At 54.6% G+C, this 21,933-nt stretch overlaps 2 protein-coding genes across 2 annotated transcripts; both read right to left on the bottom strand.

Annotated features, from left to right (window-relative positions):
* Window positions 1-6,470: 6,470 nt before the first annotated feature.
* On the bottom strand, window positions 6,471-16,146 carry UBE2J2 (ubiquitin conjugating enzyme E2 J2). The gene is made up of 7 exons (XM_044445478.1): window positions 15,988-16,146; window positions 12,156-12,287; window positions 11,516-11,556; window positions 10,274-10,376; window positions 9,663-9,801; window positions 9,427-9,507; window positions 6,471-8,758 (listed from the first exon to the last, which is right to left on the bottom strand). Exons 2-7 carry the CDS (start codon window positions 12,284-12,286, stop codon window positions 8,468-8,470), a joined length of 786 nt encoding a protein of 261 aa, XP_044301413.1. The 5' UTR covers window position 12,287; window positions 15,988-16,146; the 3' UTR covers window positions 6,471-8,467.
* A 999-nt stretch (window positions 16,147-17,145) lies between these two features.
* On the bottom strand, window positions 17,146-21,927 carry MAD2L2 (mitotic arrest deficient 2 like 2). The gene is made up of 8 exons (XM_044445506.1): window positions 21,867-21,927; window positions 21,364-21,482; window positions 20,907-20,978; window positions 20,635-20,735; window positions 19,828-19,922; window positions 19,166-19,239; window positions 18,478-18,570; window positions 17,146-17,688 (listed from the first exon to the last, which is right to left on the bottom strand). The coding sequence occupies exons 1-8, from the start codon at window positions 21,904-21,906 to the stop codon at window positions 17,647-17,649; spliced, it is 636 nt and encodes a 211-aa protein (XP_044301441.1). The 5' UTR covers window positions 21,907-21,927; the 3' UTR covers window positions 17,146-17,646.
* Window positions 21,928-21,933: the final 6 nt, after the last annotated feature.

The raw sequence follows: 21,933 nt of genomic DNA, 5'->3' as shown, positions 1-21,933 counted from the left end.
CGGAATCTTTTCCCTGTGCCAGAGATTTAAATCAGGACTGTTCTCCGCTGCCCCTTCGCTCCCACCTCACCTCTCCTAAATCCTGGTCCTTGGGAGCTTTCCCTGGAGAAGCCCTTCTCTAGGGAAGGGAATTCCCTAAACTGAAGACGCCGCCACCTGGGAGCGGGATGAGGTGGCCAGGGAGGCGGCAGCTTCACCTGGAGCAGTTCGGCCTGCGTTGGGGGCGCATGGAGGGGCCCACCGCCCTCCTTCCTCGAGGCCGGCAAGCGTGGCCGGCGTCCTGCTCAGCATCACCAGCCCCTGCCAGGAACCCTCTTGCAACCTGCCCCTCGCTCAGGTCCATGGCCCCCTGGCTCCCCGGTCCTCTGTCCATCAAGCCAGCCGCTGCAACCCCATCATCCCCAGCTGACCATCTTAATCATGATGGCCCATCACTCCACAACCATAGCCCGCTTAAGAAACTGAAACTATTCTCCATTTTTTGACCCCGCAACCGCATTTGCTATCTCAAGGTCGGCTCGGACCTTCAAGGAGCCCAAAGGGGCATCTAAGAGCCTCCTCACCATTTTATCCTCACAACAACAACCCTGTAAGGTAGGTTAGGCTGAGTCCCAATACAAGTAGCCTTGCACCTAGATGCCTTAAATCCCTGCACGACGCTCTAACCACTAGGCAATGCTGGCTATTATGTTTCTGTGTAGCTAGGGGATTCTACAAACTCCATAAAGTATGATGGCTTTTGTGTGTGTGTGTGTGTGTGTGTGTGTGTGTGTGTGTGTGTGTGTGTGTGTGTGTGTGTGTGTGTGGTGACAGAGATGGATAGGATTAGGGTTCCTTGACGCAGCTCTACCTGGAAGTAATTTCTTGAATCTAGAGTCTTCAAAACATAATTAGGCCCCCAGACAGCCCCAGAGTGTCTTTCCCCTAATTATTCCAATTGGAGATGTCCGGTCTCTCGGAACTGAACGCCTGCATGTCTCGGTGCCAGATGCACGAGCCTTCGGCCCTCGCCGCGCACAGGAGCACATGATGTGCAGACTCCGGGATGCGGGGAGGGGTGGGGAGGGGAGGGGGCGCCGCGGGGCCACGAGAGCTCCCGCCCCGCCACGGTCCGCCAGCCTGACTGGGCGCCCAGCCGCGATGTGACAGATTGGCCCATTAGCATGTCATCAGGTGCGTCCGCAGGTTCGTGGCCCATCTGCGGCGCACCTGAACGGGGCCGTGGGTCCAGGCAGTCGCCGAAGCGAGTTAAGTATTATTAGCCAAGAGCGGGCAGCGAGAGAGTCGGAGAGGAATGCGAGCGAGTTATGTGGGAAGGGGGGAGAGTTTGGCGTGGGGGGAAGGCACGGCCTTTTAACCATTGAATAACTGCGCAAGGTTTGATTTCTGAACCACGTCTATCGGGAGTAATTCCTTGATTCAGTCAGCTGCCTTCTAGCCAGTCTCTGGCATGTTTTTCTTCTCTCAAAGCCCTTATCGAAGGACGGCATCTGCTTATAGACCAGGTCCGCTCCTCAGGCAGTCTAGACCGTGACTGTAAAAAGGCTGCGAAAGTCATCAGAGCCTGGGAAGGAGCTCTTGGTTCAGCTGGAGAAGCTGGGGGTCAAACAGAGAGCTCAAGCCAAAGGGGAAAAGGAGGGGTGCAAAACCCCCCCATAAATGTAAGGAACTAGTCCTCATGGTTCTCGAGCAAGTGCTGGCTTAAGAGGAACCTAGGAAGCTGCCACGGTCGGTCAGGTGGATGTTTGGCCTGCTGCCTGAAGGATACAGCAGGACCCTCCGCAGTAGCCGACACAGAAAGGCACACCGCTTCTCATCCAGAAGGCGGACGATCACCATCAGGACTAGCAACCTTCTCCTCCATTCGTGTGCCCCCTTCCCTTGTAAGGCCGTCCCCAAGGGTGGCCATCTTGGCATTTTGTGGCTTCGAGGTCCAGAGCTTGGCCATGGCATGGGCAAAGCCCTTCCTTTTACCCCACTCCATGGAAGGCTTGGCACGTAATCCCGCAAGCTTAGTCCCAGATGGGGTTACTTCTCCCCCAGGACTATTCCTGTAGCACCGGCTGCAACGCCACATTACCCATTTTCGGTGTGCGCCGCTCAGCCTTCCCTGCAACCCGGGGACCGAAACAAGCAAGCGCTGCATGCAGTGCAGGGGCTCCCCCATCATGCGCAGTTCCGGCTCAAGAGCCTTCTCTTAAATATCCCGTGCCAGGAGGGAGGGAGGCTCGGCAGCCAGCCCTGCCTTCCTCTGGGGACCCACGCATGGCTCAGAGCACACTGATCCTTCCACGAACGGGAACCTGCCGATTCTCACCTTCGATCCAGAACGGCGGGCTGGGGGCCAGCTGGCAAGACGGCGGCGCTCGCCTTCCGGAGGTGGAGCAGCCAGTATCGTAAATTCACCATCCGCAGGGCCTCTGGCGCTCATGCCACGTGCAGAACTCGCCCTTCAAAAATCAGGACGCGTGACTGGAAGGCTCAGACCTTCTTCAGCTTTAGAGAGGAGAGGGACAAGCACAGGTCCACAGCCCCCGAGTTGGTTTGAGACAACTGACTCCATCATTTATTTTATGCATTTGTAGGATTTTGAACCTGGTTCTTCAGCATCCCTGAAAGGCTCCCAGAGTGTCTAATGAAGATGAGTACCAACCAGTCCCTCTCCAGAGGCTGATGAGTTGACAGTCACAACACAAAAGGGGAGGAGGAGGGAGAAGGAAAAACGCAGCAAAACCCAGGCACTTGTGCTTTGTTTCAAAGCATATTCTTCAAAGGGAACAGCACAAGAGCCTGCAGTTGCTTCCTTTCCCGGTGGCACGTGGGGCTAGTTGGTGGAGTGGGAGGCAGCCTCAGAAGGTTTTCCAGCCAGAGGCCAGATTTGATCGTCCTACAAAAAATCTATGAGCTAGAACTATGAACTCTTTCTGGCTAGGAGGAGCAAAACGGCACTCCGAGTGGCCACACCTCTCATCCCTCACCATTGGGCATGCTGGCTGGGGCTGAGAGATGGAATTCAACCATCTCAGGCTGGCCAGTTTTCCTCTCCTGCTCCAAGAAACCGTGCACCCCTTCTCTGGGAACAAGTCACCTGCTTTTGCTGTCGGTCCACAGATGTGGGTTCCAACAGACGGCCTTTTTCGGCCTCCATCAAGACGACAAAATACTCACTCACTGTTGAACTGGAAAGAGTTGCCTTCACTGGTTTTGCTTTTGAAATCAGCATCCACAAAAACCGGATTTGTTAAGCCGAGCACTGCCGATCGGGCCATCGTGGTCTCAGAAGCATTGAGATTTAGCAGGCTGAATGTCACCTTGGATTGGCACAACCAGCGGCTTCCAAACCACAAGAGGTTAAGAAAACCGGGCATCTGATCTGTGGCCCCCTAGTTTCCACCTTCAGGCTGGTCATTACAAGTACTAATGTACCTTTTAAGGACTAGCCCCTGAACCTGTTTTTCCCCCTCTTCCTTTTCCCGTCTTGCATCAGGCCCTTGGAACACACGCCTGCGGCCAAGGACACGCTTGGTTTGGATGTCTGTGTTCAGCATCCGGTCATTGCCGGTGCTTTATAAACGATAAAATGAGAGCAAATAATAGACAGGCGTAAATCAGGGAGCCCTGGAGATGCTACCCATCTAAGGAAGAGCGCGGCCAGTCCCCCGATTTCCGATCCGATTCTTTTAATCAGTCGCTGCTGGACACTGGATCTGGCCTTCAGACTTGCAAAGCAAGCCAGGGATAATGGGCCTTGACGTCTTCGGACGGAGGCTGCCAAACTGGGGGAAAGTGGCACGGAGGGGCAGTGCCGAGGAAGTCCTGAATGCTGCTTGCTCCGTCTGCTAGCAAAGGAGATAAAAACCCCCAGATAGAGGGCAGCTCTGCTCCCTTGGATATTTGCATTTCTGCCTGGGATGGCGCCACAGCACCACCTTCTGGTTGCATTCCTCCTTAGCAAAAATCAAATTCCTGCAAAACAGAACACTGCAGGCGAGGGTTCGGGGGGCTGCAGCCGCCGGCACGCTGCTTCGGAACTTGAGGGGATCCATCCCAGAGGATGCGCCTCCAACTGCTGGATCCGGCTCGCGAGCAACCCAAGCCCAGCCTTCCTTCTGCTATCCGTCTTCCCCAGGGCTCTGGGCAGGCTGTGCCGCGAATCCTTTGGGAGCGGGAGGGAAGTCCGGAAGAGCTGCGTCTCCGTGTTCGGCCCCGGAGCAGAAGCCACGGACCCCACGGCTGCGTCTGGTTCTTGAGCTCCACCGCCATGCCGAAGACTGCCGAAAGCAGTGTCCGCTCCACCTGAGAGGAGGTCCCAGTCCTGACGCCCAGCTGCCGACAGACTCTTCTGCAACGGGCCAAGAGACTCCCGGGACCAGTGGCTTCAGCAAGGTGGGCCCAGCGCACGCCAGCGGGGCCTGCACACGTGTTCCTAAAGGGGCAAAGCCAGCCCCCATGTGCCACACTCGCTGCGGCTTCCTCTCCCCGCACGCAGCATGAGTCCAGGGGCGCAGGGACCCAAGGCCCGTGGACAGCCGAGCTGGCTCTCTATGTTGTAAGCCGCCCCGAGGCTTCGGCGAATGGGGCAGCATAAAAATGTTTTAATAAATAAATAAATAAACCACCCTGCAGGGTAGGTGAAGCTGACAGGCGAAACGTTCCGGCACCTCCTGGAAGCATCTTTTTTTCCCCAGGAAGCTTTCTGAGCTGACCAGCCACCCTTTCCATTGATACTGTTTTAATATTGTGCTGTACTTTTTATCTTTTGTTTATCCGTTGACATGTGAAATATACATTGTATTTAACTCTTGTAAATTGCGAGAGAGGAATTGTGCCTACCGCTGCCCGTTGGTGGGTTCTCGCAACACCCACTCCCCCACCTGGATGTTGCTGGACTCCCATCATCCCCAGCCATTCAGCAGGGAACTGAATGCGGAAGGGAACTGCAGGCCAACATCTTGTGGGGGGGTGCACAGGGGCCAATTCTGGCTTAGATTCTCAAATGCAGTCGTCTCGCCCGCCCCGCTTCCTCTTGCAAGTGTTACGACAACCCTGCGCTGTAGGCAAGGCAAAGTCACCTCGTGAGCTCCGGTCTCCCGAGGCTAACGCCGTAACCTCTGCACCACGCTGGTTCTGTGCGTGCTCAAGGCAGATGTACAACAGGGAAAGCGATCTTGGGACAGGCAGGGGCTGGCTGCACCTCTGCTGGCCCCTGCTAGAACGCCCGCATTCTTACAAAAACCACATGCATTCCCAGAATCTGGACTACATCACACGGACAAGGCTGGTGGAGGACCCGGGGAATGCAAAGGAAGCTGCCTGCTGGAACCGGAGGCCACCAGCCCAACCATCAGCCAACGCTGGCCAGGGATGATGGGAACTGAAGGCTGCCGAGTCTGTCCAGTCCCACCCACCCACCCACCCACCCAAAGACATTGTGCTTAAGAATCATAAATGCCACACGACATTCCAGACAACCAACCAAACGCGGGCGGGCTGATTTTCCCGCCACCGAGTTCAACCTTTCTCCTTCTCACAGCTACATGCTGAGGTTTTCATTTCTCACCGATAATTCTAACTCCCACTATAATGCAGAAATGCGCGTGGTTTTCATCGTAAATTTACTTTGCCAACTGCCCAGCTGGTCTGCCTGTGCCTGGCTGCATCTCTGTGCTGAGTGTGATGGGGGAAAGATGGCTTGTTCGGAGCTCTTTCACAGGGGCCCCGAGAGTTGAGTATCTGAGAAACCTCGCTGTAAAAAAGACAGCGCTACGCAGAAGCTTTCCGGGGAAGTCGCTCCAACCCCACCAAGACTGTTTGAAGGCCCTCCCTCCCTCCCTCCCCAAACACCACATCCCCCCCAAATCAGGACTTCTTTAAAAAGAGAGAGAGGAGAGGAGAGAGACACAGCACACTTCGTTTCATAACAGAGAGAGCAGAAGCCTTTGTAGAAACGGAGAATATACATCAAGTTCTTCTCGTGATGAGAGCCGATGAGGAGCACAAACAGGAAGGCAGAGTCGAGGAACATTATAAATAAATCTGGATCCAAAAAGATGGAAGGAAAAAACCCACAAAATCTCCAAAGTGTTTTATAAATACAGATCTTCACTCGTCCCCCTTCCACGTGTATTGCCCGCCCCCCGCCCACCCCCCCCCAAGCCCACCAACAGGTCTGCTTTTAAAGAAATCTGTCGCATGGATCCAACCCAGTGAGCTTCAGCTAATCCATACCTATCCGCAGAGAAACTGGACAAAGCACCTATTTTTTGATTATCTAAGCGACGTGGCTCATGGGTTTGTTTAGTGCTTTCGAATCCCCCTCGCCATTCCTGCTTTTAGCCTTCTATAGCTACTTCTTATCATCCAGTAAGATTCAGAAATTGAAACTTCTTTGTAAAAGAAAAAAAGGGGGGATAAAAGCAGCAGCCTAACATTGAAGGAAAGGCAGAGAGAGAGAGGCCATACGCTGAACATACAGGAAATAACCTTTATTTGAGCTAAGGAGAATGTTTTAGAAGAATCTAGTATGTGGCAGATGTAAAAATACAGGGGCCCGGGCCAATATTACCAATATTCCCTCAGTAAAAGGCTGTGATTGTAAAGTGGGTGACATTTAAAGAAAGCCACAGATGTTTTGAAAAGGCACTCGGGCTCAACTCCGGAGTGAGCCAACGGATTTGGAAAAAATTGTTGGACCAAAAAATCCTGCCAAGAAACCACATCTCAAAGCTGACCTTGGATGCAAGAAAAGCTTCCGTTACAGAGCAGGACAGGTTGCACCTTTGCAAGTTGGGGCCACTGAACTGTCCCCTTGGCAAGGCAAGGGGTCTGGCAGCGCCCCATCTGCACGACAGCCGCCCTGCAAGGCCGATTGTGGCGTGTGCCATCACTCCAGAGTGGGCAGAACCGGAAGCGACCATGAGCTGCCTGCTCTGAGAACCGCCAGGCCCAACGGGTCAGTGACTTCCCAGAACTGCCGGGGCATGTGCCTCTTGCATGTCTGAGTTCTCCTGCAGAAAAAAAACCCTCCGAAAGGCTGACTGGCTTCGCCCCCAGGAGGCTAGCTTTCTACATGCAAGGAGCAGGCAGGACAGCACGTCCCCACAGCCCTGACTTAAACCTGGGGCAGGCGACTAACAGCCCCTCAGGTGTCACTGGACTCCCAACACCTGCCCAGCCACCTGAAGTGCAGTCCAACACCATCCAGAAGGCCTCGGGAGCTTGCCCGCTTCCCATGAGTTAGTTTAGCTTGCCCTGGGGGCCACAGGGAGGGGTGGGGAGAGAGAGAGAGAAAGAACGAACATTCAACTGGAACAAAGTTACTCACAACCGAGTAAAGATGGTTGATGATCGACACGTCAGTTCCACCTGTACCTGAGAGACTCCTGCGCACAAGCCACGTGCGACCCACAGGACACAGCTGATGTGGCTTCACATTCAACAAACTCCACACCAAAAACGTCCACCAAAACTCCTTTCCGAAGCCACCGGCTCTGGCATTTGTTTCCCTTCCTTCAAGAACGAATCCCCATCTCACTCGTGACAGCCAGGGGCCAAACGAAGAACTTTACACAGTTTAAAAGGGAGCAATCACGTAATCAGGCACAGTAAGGAGGTGTTTTGGGGATGGGGTGTGAGGGGGAGACGCAGGGAGGGGAAAACCCAAAAGCAGAACATCAATGCTAAAACCCACCGTGAAAAAACGGCTGCCCGGAGGAGGACTTTCCCATGCGGTTTGCCAGAGGCTGGGCAACCAGTGTGGTTCTTGAGGGCCAGAATTTAAAAACTGCACCACTGGGACAACTCAAAGGGTGGTTTACATTCAGCAGCAGCAAATGGCAGTGTGGGAGGCGGGTGGCTTGGGGTGGGGGAGGCGTTTGAATGGAGAGAGGGGCACAGAAGACTCCCTCTCTGTTTTTCCTCCCCAAATCCTTCCCTGTTCCCCAGCAGATGGCTCCAAGACATATTTTCCGGCCAAGCAAGGAACATGCCGCAGAAGACAGCCAGGTGGCTAAGCAACACGGATTTCTCCTCCCTTCCTCCTGGTGCTGCTGCCTCCTGTGTCACTGGCAGTCCCACGAGGTCCCCAAACGTGCGAGTCGACTCTGAGGGCCTTAAGGAATTCAAAAGGGGTCGGATGCAAATTAAAAACCAAGACCACGACACGCTCCACTTGCGTCCGCTCCGCCTTTAGATCTTAAGACTTCGCCTCTTTTAACAGGAATTTTCGATGGGAAGCACCTCCTCTGCTCCTCCTCTGCCCTCCACCGCATCTGCCGCAAAACCTAACGTGCGTGCCGCCTCCGCCTCAAAACCAAACCCATGAGCCAAACCGGAGCTTCTTTTTACCTGTACATCATGGTATTTATCCCAGAGTCGGGAGTCTGATACCCACGGAGTCCCAAATGTAATTTTTTTTCCTCTGCCGCTACCGCTAATTTTGGTCTTGGAACCGCAGGGGGGAGCAGCGTCACTCCTGCGCTATGCTCCGCAGGACGTACTTCACCGTGTAGGCGAAGGCTGCAAAGCCGACTATAATGAACAAGTTCGCCAAAGCTCCGCCCAGGAGTCCGTGGTTCCGGTTCGCCTGCTGCAGGCCGGGGTGGTTGGCTGCGGCGGCTGCCAGCGGCACGTGCCCGTTCAGGAGCGGCAGCCCGTTCTGGACGTGGTGCGCTTCCCCGTCTGGGATGACGTCGGGGAGGGGGAGAGTCGGGGGCCGGCTGTGGCGATCCTCCCGCGCCTTTTGTTTCTGCTTTATTTCCTAGGGTGGAAAAGGGGGGAAGGTTACCAGGTTGCAGAAGCTGGAGCTGGCGGTAAATGGAGCTGCTCGGCGGCTTTTTAAAATGGCCTTCCCGGCAGGGGAGAGGACAGGCGGAGAAATGGGGAAGGGGACCCCAGGCCTCCCAGGAAACCAGAGAGATTCGAGCAGGACGCTCTTTGCTGGGACAGTTCACTTCCTGCAAGAAAATGGTTCAACACAACCGCAACAGAAGATCCCTTCCCACACTGAGCACTTCCATTCCCAGCATTCTTGACCAGCACTCTGCTGGTGAGGCTGACAAGGCTGGGGCTGAAAACAGCCGTGGAGCACAAGGTTGCTCAAGGTTTGTAGCAAGTCCTCTCTGTGCGCTTTTTGAAGCACAAAATACGGACAGTAACTGCCTTTTAATTTGGGGGACGCAACTCTACTGTGTGTCGAAACTATGCTTCTGAATACAGTCGTAACTTTTAAGATTAAGCAACAGCCTGAAAGTGTCCCTCTGAAGAAGATTAATTTGTGTCTCCTGATAAAACAGAAAGCAGACTTCCTTCCTGCTCTCAAGCAAAGAAGAATCGCGTGGATAAAAACGTGACCAAGGCATTTTTAAAAGGCTGGTGTGAGACCAGCTCCAGGGCTGCCTGTGCAGCCTTCCAAACGTTCCGCATTACCTCCACCACATCCGGGAACAATTCACAGAAGACTTTGTCTTTTACGTTGAACGCTAAACTCTGTGACGCAAGCTGCCTTTTCTGTTGGGAAAGGGAAAGAGAGAGCAAGAGTGAACCAGGGGAAGCCACAGAGGAGCACCTGCTCCTCAGGATCACCCGTGTTTTAAAAATAAAAACAACTCTGTGCACCTTTGGAACGGGCAGAGAAAAGACGGCCGGGCTGAGTGGGGACTTACCGTAAACTCCGACGTTTCTATACTGCCCAGAGTGGGGCCTTTCTCGACCATAAAACTAAGGAGGCCCGTCAGGATTGTCGAGACCGACCAAGCGGGATTCCATGTGTCAGGGTGGAAGTCCGTGATTGAAAGACACAACCTGCAAGCAGCAGCACAGAAAGCAGACGGGGTCTCAGTCTTCCCGAGCGAGGGATATGCTAAGCATGTTCCCCCGAGTTCTAAAAGCAACCAGGAGGGGGAAGCTGGGGCTCCCAAAGGCTCTTTCGCTTCTCCGCTTCCCTAACCGTAGACGGATTTCTCCATCTTCTGCTCGTCTCGTGGGGGGGGGGGGGGGGGGGGGGGGTGGGTCTGCTGAAGTCCGGCAGGCTGACCTTGCAGCAGTTTAGTTAGCACAAGCCCACGAACCTGGCTTTGCAAGAGCTGGAACAGACCTTCAGCTCGGCCGGTGAAGCTTTCGAGCAAATTTACTTGAGAGCTGGGAACGCACTGCCTGCTCCACCGGACCCCGGCCCATATTCCGCCCAGGCAGACCTCTCAGCCCGTCTCTCAGCCTGCCAACCTCCCCTCCCTCGGCTGAGAATCTACTGCCCCGGCTGAACAGAATCACATACCTTGTGTTGCATTTAAATCTTCCGTTTGGTGTGATCATATAAATACTAGGAGGTTTAAAAGGAAATTCCCTGGGAAAAATCAGTTTCCCGTGGTAATAGCCACCTAAGACAATGGGGTGGGGCGGGGGGAAAGAAAGAAACCCTTATTCATTTCACAGCAAAGCTTCGACATGCAACAACTTGAGAATCTAAACCTGTCAAAGGAGTTCGCAGGTTTCAGGGAAATTAGACCCCCCCCCCCCCGCAAACCTGGCCCTTTTGCTTTACTGAGAGCAAACTGAAAAGAGGGAAAGGGTTCCCCTTGTGGAGGAAGCCGGGCCATAAGAGAACAAAGAGGTGCTCTCTGCAGCCCCTCGGCTCCACCTCCACATTAAACCACAGTGCGCAGCAACCACGATGGCTCAGAAGGCCCAGGCGTGGTGGCGAAGCGCAACCTGAGCTGCGGGGCTGCTTCCACGGCCACCCGCTGGCCCAGCATCACGCCCTCCAGAAGCCGCGGCCTCCCAAGTGCTGGGAGCTCACCAGTTGAGAGCGCACGCCGGTGGTTTGCCCCATGGCCACAGCTTCTCCGTTGGGCCCTGAGACACCGCTGTCTGCCCCAGGAGGGTAAAAAAAGGGTGCAGAAGCTCAGGCCCAAAGCCACCCCCAACCACTGATGGCATGGTCGATCCTTAGCCTTTGCTCAGCGTTCTTCCCACTCTAAGGTGTCTCTATGACGCCGGGGCCACAGGTGCAAATATGCTGCTCGTCTTACGATCTGGCCGTGCCTTCCAGCATGCGGCGCGCAAGGCCCTTCTCGGAACGGAGCTCAGCCTGGGGCCAGAAGAGCCCCGGAACCCTCAGCCCACGTGCAGCCACGTAAGACGGAGGCACATCATCCCCGGAGCCCATGTGGGGGGCCCGCCTGGCTCCCCCCACCACCTTTGGGGGTCAACACAATTCCCCCCAGAACCGCATGGCCGTTGCCTGCACTGGGCAGGACTGATGGAACTCAGGTTCAGAACATCCCGGGGGGCAGGCGGGGTGGGGGGGGACAAGCTGGGGAAGGCCAGTCTCTGGCCCGGCAGCTCTTCCCTTTCTCGGGTACCACGCCACACGAGAGGCGGGATAAAAGCATGAGGCACACAGGGGAGGGGCGGGGGGGCAGTAAGGAGCACTGGTCACAACACGATCCTGACACCCGCCTTAGTGACGCGAGGAAGCTTTGCTTACGGAGCAGATCCAAATCAAGCTGTGATTTACCTTCGTACGGTGTCATCTCGGGTCCCCGTACAACATAGTGCCTGACGGGACAAAGGAAGCTTGTGTTACACGTGCCAAATTTCCAGAGGAAGAGGGGACAGAAGGCAGGCGGGCAGAACCAAGTTCCTATTCCGCCAGACCTGCAGGAAAGCCAGCCTCGTTTTCGACACAGCAGCGGCGGCAGGAGACAAAACCCCGTGTTTCTAAAAATGCACTACATAACCCAGAAAAGAGGGAGGTGAGATTGAGGGCCTTGCCCAACGCTCTCACCACTCCGCCACCCTGCCCTTTTAGGGAGCTGTCCTGAAAATGTGTCCACCGCGTCTCTGGAACACACTGTGGGTGTTTCAATCTTAGTTCACATCCGCCTTTGTTTAAAACCAAAGGTCTTCACAAACTGCTTTTTAAAGCCTCTTGCACACTTCCTTCCAGGGGGTCTAATTTGAAATAGAATAAGTTCTTGCCAAAAAAAAAAAAAAAAAAATCAGAGTAGCCATGGACGCAAACATAGCAGTTCTGGGAAAAGGTCTTGCTTGTGGCATTCCCATCGAAGCGCTAGCCTGGAGAATCAGGAGCACAGGGGAGGGGGCAGGTGTGACCTCTCACACACACACACAGCTGGGTGCCTGCGTGCCCTTACCATTCAAGGATGTTGGATGGGAGCGGTTCAGCACAGATGTAAGGCACCGGGTCCTTTTTGATGCGCAGGTAGTCCTGCTTGAGCCTCTGGGTAGCTGTGGTGGGTGCGCGCTTGTTGCTGGTGCCGCTCATCCTGCGGACAAGGAGACAAAGGGTCAGGTGCGCTTCCTGCAGCTTGAGGGCCGGCTTCCTTTTCGGAAACATTCCCAAGGGTGAGGGCAAGGAAGGATAACACCATTTCGCGTCAACCTCTTGCTGCCGGGAAACCTTAGTAAAGGCACCTTGGTGGTGGACTTTAATGGGGGGGGGGGGGGGGCCTTTGGGCCTATCCACTACCCCTCACCCCAGAAAAAAAGGGGGGGGGGGAATAAGGGGACCTGCCTGGTGGGGGGGGGGGGGGGATCTGAAGGGCAAGCTGCAGCCCGCAGGTGTTCTGCACTGATATGCTGGCACCTTCCAGAACCTAGAACCTTATTGATTCTGCAACAGGAAAAAAATGCTACCACTGACCGGGTCCCAAGGACCAGAGGGAAGGAGGACGCAGGTCAGCAACGCTGCACTCCAAGAGCTGCCCTGAACGCTGCCCCTGGTCGGCAAAACATTCCCCTTAGCTGGTCCATAGCTCTGTGCATCGGTTCCCACAAGGCGGGCAGGCAGGCTTCCTGGGTCTGGATCTGCCCACCCTCACCTGGCGTTTTGACGGCCTCAACATCCTTTCAGCCAGGGGCAAAATCGCCCTTCATTTCAGATCACATGCAGGGGATGTTACAAGAACAGAGAAAAGGAAGCGCTTCTTTCGCAAAAGGGATTTGCTACGATAAAAGTCGGAGGATAAGGATGCGAGAAAAGCACCGCTTCCCGCACGATATGGCCCTGAGTCGGGAAAAGGCTTGAGATGGAATTCAGAGAAATTCCGTGAATTCAATCTCTGCAGACTTACACATTCCTACTTCTCACAGGCATCAGGTCAGCTGCTATCAGGGCAAGACAGACTCTGGCCTGACCTAGCTCTGTGTTCTCATTTTTCTAAGCCTTTCAACTGCTGTAATTTTGACACACGGGGAAGGGGGATAGGCAAGTTCCCTCGAAAGACTTCTGCCGGAGGTCGAAAAGCTGATAAAAATTAGGATAAAGCACATCCTGTACCCTTGCGTGTACACTCTTGGGAGTGGAATGAACAAGCCGGTCACAAAAGAGAAGGGAGGAAAAGGCAGCCTGGCTTGCCCCACATAAGGTCAAGGACTATTTTGGGCGAAAGGGAGGGAGGAACTGCACCCAAGAAGCTACGGCAATTTTTTTGAGTCTTCATTGACGCTTGGAGCAAGGAGGAGGGCTCTGCGCCTCGATGCTCAAATGTGAGACCCTGACGCTGTAACTCACCCCGGCTTATTGATCTGATTCAGAAGCAGCAGTGCTAATCTCACAGTAAGCAAACACCCTCTTTCTCCGCATCCCAAAGAGATGAAAGGCAAACTTCAGAGGCCCGTCTACCCTTGTTCTGACAGGTCCTTCCAGAAGATCCTAGAATAGATACTCCACCCTTTCTGTTTTAGTCTCGGCTCCAGCCAAACCAAGCTCCCAGCCTCCAATACAAAGCAGGGGGAGGAGGCGTGAGCTGCTCCAGATGTTTTAAACTACAGCTCCCAAAAGCCCCAGCCAGTACGGTCAATGACTGGGCCTTACAGAAACTGCAGTCCACTGGCTGCACTCACTAATTTATTTTATTTATTTTTTTATTTTAAACACTTTTTAAGACCATCCTTTACCATAGTCTCAGGACGGTTTAACAGTAAGACAAAAAAATAAAATGAAATACAGCATCCTAATCAATTTCTGACAATAAAATCCATATTAAAATAGCAGTCTTTAAAATACTGGGAAAATAAAAAGGGTTTAGCCTGGCGCAGAAAAGAACAAAGTGATGGTGCCAGGCGGACCTCTCTGGGGAGCGCATTCCACAGTCGGGGGGCCACCACAAAGAAGGCCCTTCTCCAGGTAACTGCCCTCCCAATTGCCTTCAGGGAGGGCTCCCAGAGAAGGCCCTCAGATCTTAAGGCGGGAATCCATGAATAGCTGGAACACAGAACACTCTCTTATAAAGCACTTGGTTTAGTGTGGAGCAGACAATAGTACTGGCAGCTATTTGCTGGGGCAACTAACAGAAAACTCCTTTCAGAGGCAGCCTAAAAAGAAAGATGTTAATTGGCTAGTCGGGGCATGCACAAGTCTTTCTTCCCACCTCAGCGAGCCAACCTGAAACTCACTGCAAAGGTGGGGGCTGATGGCCTTAAAAGCAGTCCATCGAGGTAGGTTAAAAGCACAGTCCCATTGATTGTCTCTCTGCTGGGGCTCCTCCAAACTCAGAAGCTTCCAAGAGTCTCATCCCCTGCCGGGCTGAAGCTGACAAGTCTGGAGCAACAGAGGAAGTGACCTTTGCCTCCCTACCTACCCTCCGACTTTGCCCCACCATATCCTGGCCTCTTCCCCTCCCCCTAAACACACTTTCTTCCTCCTCTGAGAGTCTTTTTCCAATCTCAACAGGGAACTGATGTGCTTCCTCCCGGGCTGGAGACTAGGGGTGGGTCAGCCTTCCGACTCTCACTTCTAGAGCGCTGTTCAACCTCAGAAAGCTTTTCTCAATCAATCGTCTAGTCCCTGAGATGCTCTTCATCAGCAACCACCGCCTACTATGATAACCAAGAACTGAACATCCATGTTCAGTACCATCAAATAGCTAACGTGGGTACAAGCTGAGATCAACCACTGCCTCCTCGGGCTCCCCAGCAGCTTCTGGACCATCTCCTTTGCAAACAAGTTCAAGTTTCCATTAATATAAGCCATGCTGCAGTCTGCTTGATACCCCAATGCACCCCCCCCAGGAGGCCTGGATTTCTGAACTGTTGCACTGATAGGGCACCTCACTACACAACTGGAAGCAACAAGCAGCTCTCTACTAAAGGACTGCCAACCTACTGCTCAAGCCCAAGTTGCAAGCAACCCAGGAAAGCTGGGAGAAAGTTAAGGTATTCAGTGCTGCTCAGTGTGAGACTCAATCTCAGTCACAGCGGTGGCTAACTTGTGCAGTTCGTCGCCATAAGAAGCAACAAGGGCCCAGGACTGAAAGGCGTCGTATATGAGAACCAGTGGAGGGCACTGGTCGGGCTGGGACTTGGGAGATGCAGCTTGTAGCCCTGACGAAGCCAACTAGCCACTGACACGGCGCCTCCCACCTATTGTTCCGAGCCCGAAGTCAGACCAAACAATAGAACCCACAGCTCCAAAGTCCCAGGCCAACACGCTCGCCTCTCTCTCCCTCACAAATTAATCTATGTTAGCAGTATATTCGCACACCACCCCTTTCCCCCCAAAATAGGCAAGGCCACATCGCTCTCCTCTCCCTTCTCTTCCCGGGACTGGGAGCCAGCGAGGGCCCAAAGCCCCCAGCGTGCTTCACGACCGGGGGCGCAGACACAGCCCCTCAAGGACCCAGCTCCGCGCTCCAAGCCCTGCGCTGCGCCTGCCCCCACGGCAGCCCGACCGGGGGGGGGGGAGGCGAGGCTGAGGCTCGGCGCCTGGCCCCGAGCCGCCCTGGGAGCGTCACGGCCGGCGGGGACGAGCACTCGCGCGGGGCCGAATCCCAGCCCGGGGGAGGCCCCTCCCGCCCCGCGGAAACAGAGCCCTGGGTGGCGCCCGCCCCGGGGCTGGCCCAGCAGGGCCCGACCCCGCTTCCCGCCTCCCGCCTCCCGCCTCGGCCGCCCGTCCCGCGGCAACGAAGAGCCGCGACCGGCTCCGGCTCGGCGCCCGTCCTTCCTCGTCCGCCGCCCTCGCCTCACCTCTCCCCGCTGGGCTCGGGGCCCTCCCAAGGCCGCCTCGGGGAAGGGGAAGGGGAAGGGGCGGCCCGCAACTCGGACTCTCCCCTCAGCCTGGGCGGGCCGGCGGCTCCCTCGGACGCCGCTGCCGCTCCCGCCGCCGCGAGCCTCCAAGATGGCTGCCCCAGGCAGGGCCGAGAAGGGACCGGCTTCCCTTCCCTCACTTCCGCTTCCGGAGAGGTCGGAAGCGGCCATTGCTCAGCGGGAGGAAGCCACCATAGAGACGCCCGCGCTGGACTGTTTTGTTTATACGCGCTAACGCCCAATCACAGTTAAGATGGAAACATTCACCATAGAGATGGGGGCTAGAGGGGCGACGCTCTCCCCTCACGCCCCACCCCGCGGCATCTTTGAGCATGTTGCAGGATTACGGGCCACTCTACCCCTTTCGTATCTCTCTGCGCGGGAGCCGCGATTCTCTCATTGTGATAGGAAGCGAGGGGAGGCAGTCGGCGAAGGAGATAGTAAAAGTGTAGAGACGCGTAGAGGCGCTGCTGCGGGATGTTCGGAAGACATCCACGGCCCAAGAGCGGAGGCCTGCACTGCAGGGGTGTTGCAAAAAGTTACCAGGCACCCTCGTTCGTGGCGGAAGGCAAGTGCACGGAACCCCAGACAGCAGCAAACCCGCCAGGCCTCGGAGCGGGAAAAGCAGAAACGTGCCGCTGTTGCCAATGGTGATCCCTCCCCGTAAGAAACTGCCACAGATTCCTCCACAGGCACCCCAAGAAATTGGGTGAAATGGTCTGTCCAACGTCCTGGCCCAAAATTAGGGGGCATAATTTCAAGGGGCCAGGAAGACAAGCGGTGCAGCAGCCAGAGCAGCGGTTCCTCCCGTGCCTCTGCCTTTTGGCCGGACGGCACCCATCCTTCCCCTGAAATGCGTCCCGTTGATTTTCGGGTGGGACACGTTCCCTCCAAGTCCCTTCTGATCGCATCTCACACTGCACCGCAAATGCAGCTTACTTGGGAGTAAGTCCCACTGAACAATATGGATGTGACTTCCAAGTAAAACATGCGTAGCGTCTGGCTTTGGTACAAGAAATACAAAAAAACAGCAACACATAATATCCATTGTTTCCCTCTTCCATGCCCAGCACAAGCAGGCTTGAATGATCCATGCAGTTTCTTTACGATGGATTTTTTATTAATTCATTGGTAGGCGAAAAATACCACAGTACACAAGGGCTACACAAGGTCCTATTCTGACCTGTCACGGAACAGACATACTCCCCGTAGCCCTTAAATCACAGAGATGCACTCAAAAAAGAAAGTGACACACAGAAGTCCTCTTAAGGCTGAAAAACCACAAAGGAACAACGGCTCCTTTTCCTATGCACAACTTTAAAATCAATCCTCACTCAGGACTGGAAGCTTGTTAAGTACACCACACACAGAGTTGCTGAGGAAAGCTGGATTTGCTCCTACAGGATTCTCTTTCTCTTCTAGCTACGGGGCTAAGAGCACTTTGAAAAAACACATAATGCACACCCACGCTGGGAAAGCGACTGGCAGAGCGTGTCAGGTGACCAAGAATGGGTATTTCTTTTTTAGCACCAGCATTCTCCACAGTGCAAAGGGTATAGCTTGAGAAGTGTTCAATGATCTGAAACAGGCTGTTCCGAATCAGGTACCTTTCTGAGCTCGCTCTTCTACATACAGCTGCATCTACAAAAGGAGGCAGAGGGGAAAAGTTGGAAATTGTCATTGTCCTTTAACTAAGCACCCAAGCAAGTGGTCCTGTGCACGAGTTGGGCAACCTGATGAGGGAAGGGGCAACCTGATGCAGTTTAAGATAAATAACCTATAGAAGAGAGAAATTTTTAGAAGGAAAAAAACAGCCATCATCATCACCATCTGGAAAACTCACAGGGAGAAATGGCTGCTCCATTTCTTGAACACTTGCAGTTTTCCTCTGCCCTCCCCACCCCTAGTTCCTCTCATCTCCTTTCATTTCAGATGTGGGAAGGGAGCTTTAAGCTCAACTATGCTAGCCTTTGGGGCGGGGGGAGACTGGCCCTGTCCCATTTCGTGTCCAGCCCTGCCCATCACTGGGCTGCGCCCCCCACCATTCAAAGCTTCTCCAAAAGGGGTCTACCACCCCGCTCGAGAGAGTAAGAAGCACTCGGCAGTCCTTCCGGTCCCTGGAAGAATGAAGGCTTGGGCTGTCTCCTGGAAAGCACTCCAGTTCTCTAGCACAAAGCACGGGGGCACACTCCGCAAGGCCCACCCACAAGCCACAGTCGGAAAGCACGAGTTACTGGTCCAGAGAGAGATCTCCCTGGCTTGCTACCCAGAATCCCCCCAGACTTGAAGTCAGCAGACAAGAGACAGCTAATCCCGAGTTTCTCGCTTCTATAAAAGCGGCAGGACCCCCAACAGCCCTTCACGATCTGGGCAAGATGGGAGAGGGGATTCTTCAGGAAATGTCTGTGTACGAAAGAGCAGCCCAATCACCTTTAAAAGGTCCGACGTCATGGTCTTCAGAGGGATGAGCCGTGGGTCATGCATGTGGACATCCTGCTCGTCAGCAAGGATCCAGGGGAAATCCTGCAGGGAAAGATACACAACGGAGTGGCTCGACCTGGCCGAAAACACACTCCATTTCCTTCTGGAATCTATACACCGTCCTTCATCCAGAAGGGATCCCAGGGTAGGGTTCCCCGGGAGGAAAGCACATCCACTGAAAATTCCTGGAATTCCAATCTTGGAAAGTCTGACTCGAGCAAAAGAGCCTCCAAGCCAACATTTTGATGTGTTGTCCATTTTTTTTTTTTAATTGGGAGGTGGCAAACTGGAAAGACGACGTCTGCCCTCAGCTGCCCTCTTTCGGCTTTACGTTTTGAGCTCAGACTCCATTCCCGCCCAGTACCCAAGTTCTTGGGCAAGTTTCCTTCTTAGCCTTACTGGTTTGCCTACAGAGAAATCAGTTAGGTGACTCACACCCAACATGGCAGCCATTTTACGAACAGGCAGGCCCCACCCCCATGGCAGCCATTTTGTGAGAGCACCCGCAGCACCCTCTCAGAATTCCAGCCGTGCCCAGTGACTGAAAAAGGCTGGAGCGTTTCAGGGCCAAGAAGTCATGTTTTAAAGATTCACAGCAGTGCCTTTGCTGATTCCCAGGGCGTCCGCATCCCCTTACCTTGATCACCTGGATCTTCTCCATGTTGCGGGTGGCAGCTTCTCGGGTGTGCACCAGCACCGTAAAAGTACAGCCTGCAAGGAAGGGGAGATGGAACACCCTGAAGGGTGCGGGCAAGGGACGGCGCTCAGCTATTTCTTCCGTGTGCTTCTGCCTGCACTAAGTGTTGGGGTAGCTGCGGGGCTCACAGGGACGTGGTACGAACACGTTGGCTGCCACCCCCCTCGGATTTCCACATTCTCTCTGCGCACAGTTTGACAGAAGCAGATAGTGGGGTACGGGAGTAATTTCTCTCTTCAAAAAACGGTTCCGTGGAGGCTGCAAGCAGGCTACCTTCACTGCCGCTCGCAGATCTGCAGCCCAGAATGCAAGCGATCCGTTCACATCATTTCCAGACACTGCCTTCGGAAGGCTGCTAGCTCACGGCATCACCGCAGCCCAGCCAATGGTTAGGCGGGTACAGGTAGGCAGGTGAGGAAGGTATGGGGGCAGGGGAGACACCTAAGACTGAATATTAATTCCACCTAAATGACCGCATTTGGAGGGGTTGTTCCTTTTATTTTGTTAAGGCAGTGAATGCTTATTTATTTCTTTATGAAAGGCTTTTCTGTCCCCACAAAAGCCTTAAAATGTGAGAAGGCAGGCGCAGTTTGGTGGCCTACCTGGAGGGTTGTTGTCCAAGACAGCATCGCACACGCTGATCTTCAGAATAAAGGCCCGCAAGAGCTGCTCCACGTGGTTAAGAAGGGAATCCGAGCTGGGGGGGGGGGGGGGGGGGGGACAGAAAAAGCCACACGGTTAGCAGAAATGTCTGCCAGTTCACAAAGCATCAGTTCTCTTGGAGAGGAGCAGAGCCTTGAAGTAAAGCCAGCTTAGAGCTAAGGGAGGCATTACTTCCCAGCAAAGGGGGGGGGGGGGACTGCCATGGGCTGATTACGCTGGGATTTGTGGGGGGGGGCATTCCTGGCCTCCTTTTTTGTGTCAGGTCCAAGCACCACTAGCATCAACCACGGCTCCGTGAAGAGCTTCTCCAAAATGAGACCTGGCCCTCGAGCTGGAGGCCTTTCCCCTCCCTGGTCTGGCAGCTACATCTGCTGTTCGTTTTTATTGTGGAGTGGAAGCAGGCCCCGATCCAGCTCTTCAAAGCCCCCTTACCCACCTATCCCCACACTTCTGGGGGGTAGTCTTCTCACAGCTGGTAGACCCACAACTAGGCCCGTATTCGGTCCTTTGACGGCAGCTGGGAGGGGGTGACACCATCGTCATCATGACTTGCACAGCCCAAAAGGAGGCCTGCCCGTTCGGATCCCCCCGCACCTCACTGGCTGATGCTCACAGGACATGCCAGGACTCAGAGCAAAGCGCTCCGATCACATGCTTAGGAAAGCTGGCCCAGGAAGCGAAGCTGGGCCATCCCACGGCAGAGATTGCAAGGGGACTGGGACGGCCCACCTGAGGGGACGCCTCACCTGATAGACAGCAGGGGCGGCTGCATGATCTCAAAGACGAACCTCTCCACCGGGTGGTGGTCTTTGTCCAAGATGACCACCACCACCTTTTCCACATCGTTCTGAAAAGCAGCAGAACACACAAGAGCGCAGTTCTTCTTTTTAAAGAGGAGGAGCTCTGTGAAACCCAGAAGCTTCCACCCCATCACTCCAAGTCAGTCCAGCAGGAGGGAGGGTCGCAAGGGCTTCTCCCGTAATTTCCACAGGTCCATTCCTGGCCTCCTTCAACTCACCTTCTCCAGCAGAGGTTTGATGCAATGAAGGGTGTCTTGGATGTATCGGTTCAGCTCCGGGTGGCAGGACATCTGTCAAAACAAGACTCTTATTGAATTATCTTTAGAAATACAGGAAAGACGCCTCTCTTCAAGGAAGCCTTTTAAACTCGTGGAGTTTCTGTTGTTGCAACTGGAATTGCTGTACACAGCCTTCAGGACGTATGAGCAACTAAGTCAGTTGCTGTTTATTTAATATACAAAGAAATGCTTTTGTTGCAAACCAAACATACTTCTCTCCTATTAAAAAAGGGGAGATGGGACTGTAGATTCTGGAAATCCCTTTTAAGGGAAGGAATGTTCAGAAACAGCATTTGACATCCACAGCCTAGAGTGGTAGAGACAGCTTCTACCATCGCAAGACCACACAGGTAAACACAGAGGTGTTGGCCTAGGCTAAGGCGGTAAAGACCCTCACCTGGACAGGTACATTGTATTTTTTCCTCTTCTGAAAGATTCCAGTGGGGTACACTTCTCGGACATACAAGATGAGGTGGACAGCCACTTCCAAAAATTCGGAAAGCACATCAGCGATGACTAGAAAAGGACAGGTGGATAATGAATTGAGGGATAGAGCAAAGCAGGTATGAGTGGAAGTGGGGGCGGGGGGAGGAACTGTTCAGGTACAGCTGGAAAACAACAGGTGACATGCAGGCACAGGTGGCACGCCCGGCAGCTGCGCGTACACCAGGGGGAACCCGGCCGAGCCAAATTCAGGGCCACCGAACGGGCCTGAGGGGTACGCGGCCCACGCAGGGGCCGACAAGCTGGGCAGCGGCGAGCCCCACGCGTGACTGGGCGGGGGATCGGTGGGTGCCTGGGCAAGCCGGTCCAGCAGCCGCCCACCCTCTCGCTGGGCAAGGCGCGGCCTCCGCTCGGAGGGGCCCGTCCGGCACGCGCGCCCAGCGCAGGCGCCCCTACCTTGGCCGAAGTTGAGGTCCTGCCGGGTCAGGGTGGCCATCGCGGCGGGCGCGCGCGCGCGGGGAGC

Source organism: Varanus komodoensis, unplaced genomic scaffold, assembly GCF_004798865.1.
Source record: "Varanus komodoensis strain SLA01 unplaced genomic scaffold, ASM479886v1 scaffold48, whole genome shotgun sequence".
NCBI lineage: Eukaryota > Metazoa > Chordata > Lepidosauria > Squamata > Varanidae > Varanus > Varanus komodoensis.
This window is presented reverse-complemented; position numbering and strand designations above follow the sequence as displayed.

Bases quoted from the DNA above. Each gene is read 5' to 3' on its own strand.
- MAD2L2 (XM_044445506.1), bottom strand. From the start codon at position 21,906: ATGGCCACCCTGACCCGGCAGGACCTCAACTTCGGCCAAG. The intron at 20,979-21,363 runs GTGAGGGTCTTT...TTGTTTTGACAG, and splicing joins AATACAATGTACCTGTCCAG to ATGTCCTGCCACCCGGAGCT. The intron at 19,240-19,827 runs GTAGGCCACCAA...CCTTCCTTGCAG, and splicing joins CTTGGACAACAACCCTCCAG to GCTGTACTTTTACGGTGCTG.
- UBE2J2 (XM_044445478.1), bottom strand. From the start codon at position 12,286: ATGAGCGGCACCAGCAACAAGCGCGCACCCACCACAGCTACCCAGAGG. The intron at 11,557-12,155 runs GTAAGGGCACGC...TTGTCCCGTCAG, and splicing joins CCATCCAACATCCTTGAATG to GCACTATGTTGTACGGGGAC. The intron at 10,377-11,515 runs GTAAATCACAGC...CCATTGTCTTAG, and splicing joins CGAGATGACACCGTACGAAG to GTGGCTATTACCACGGGAAA.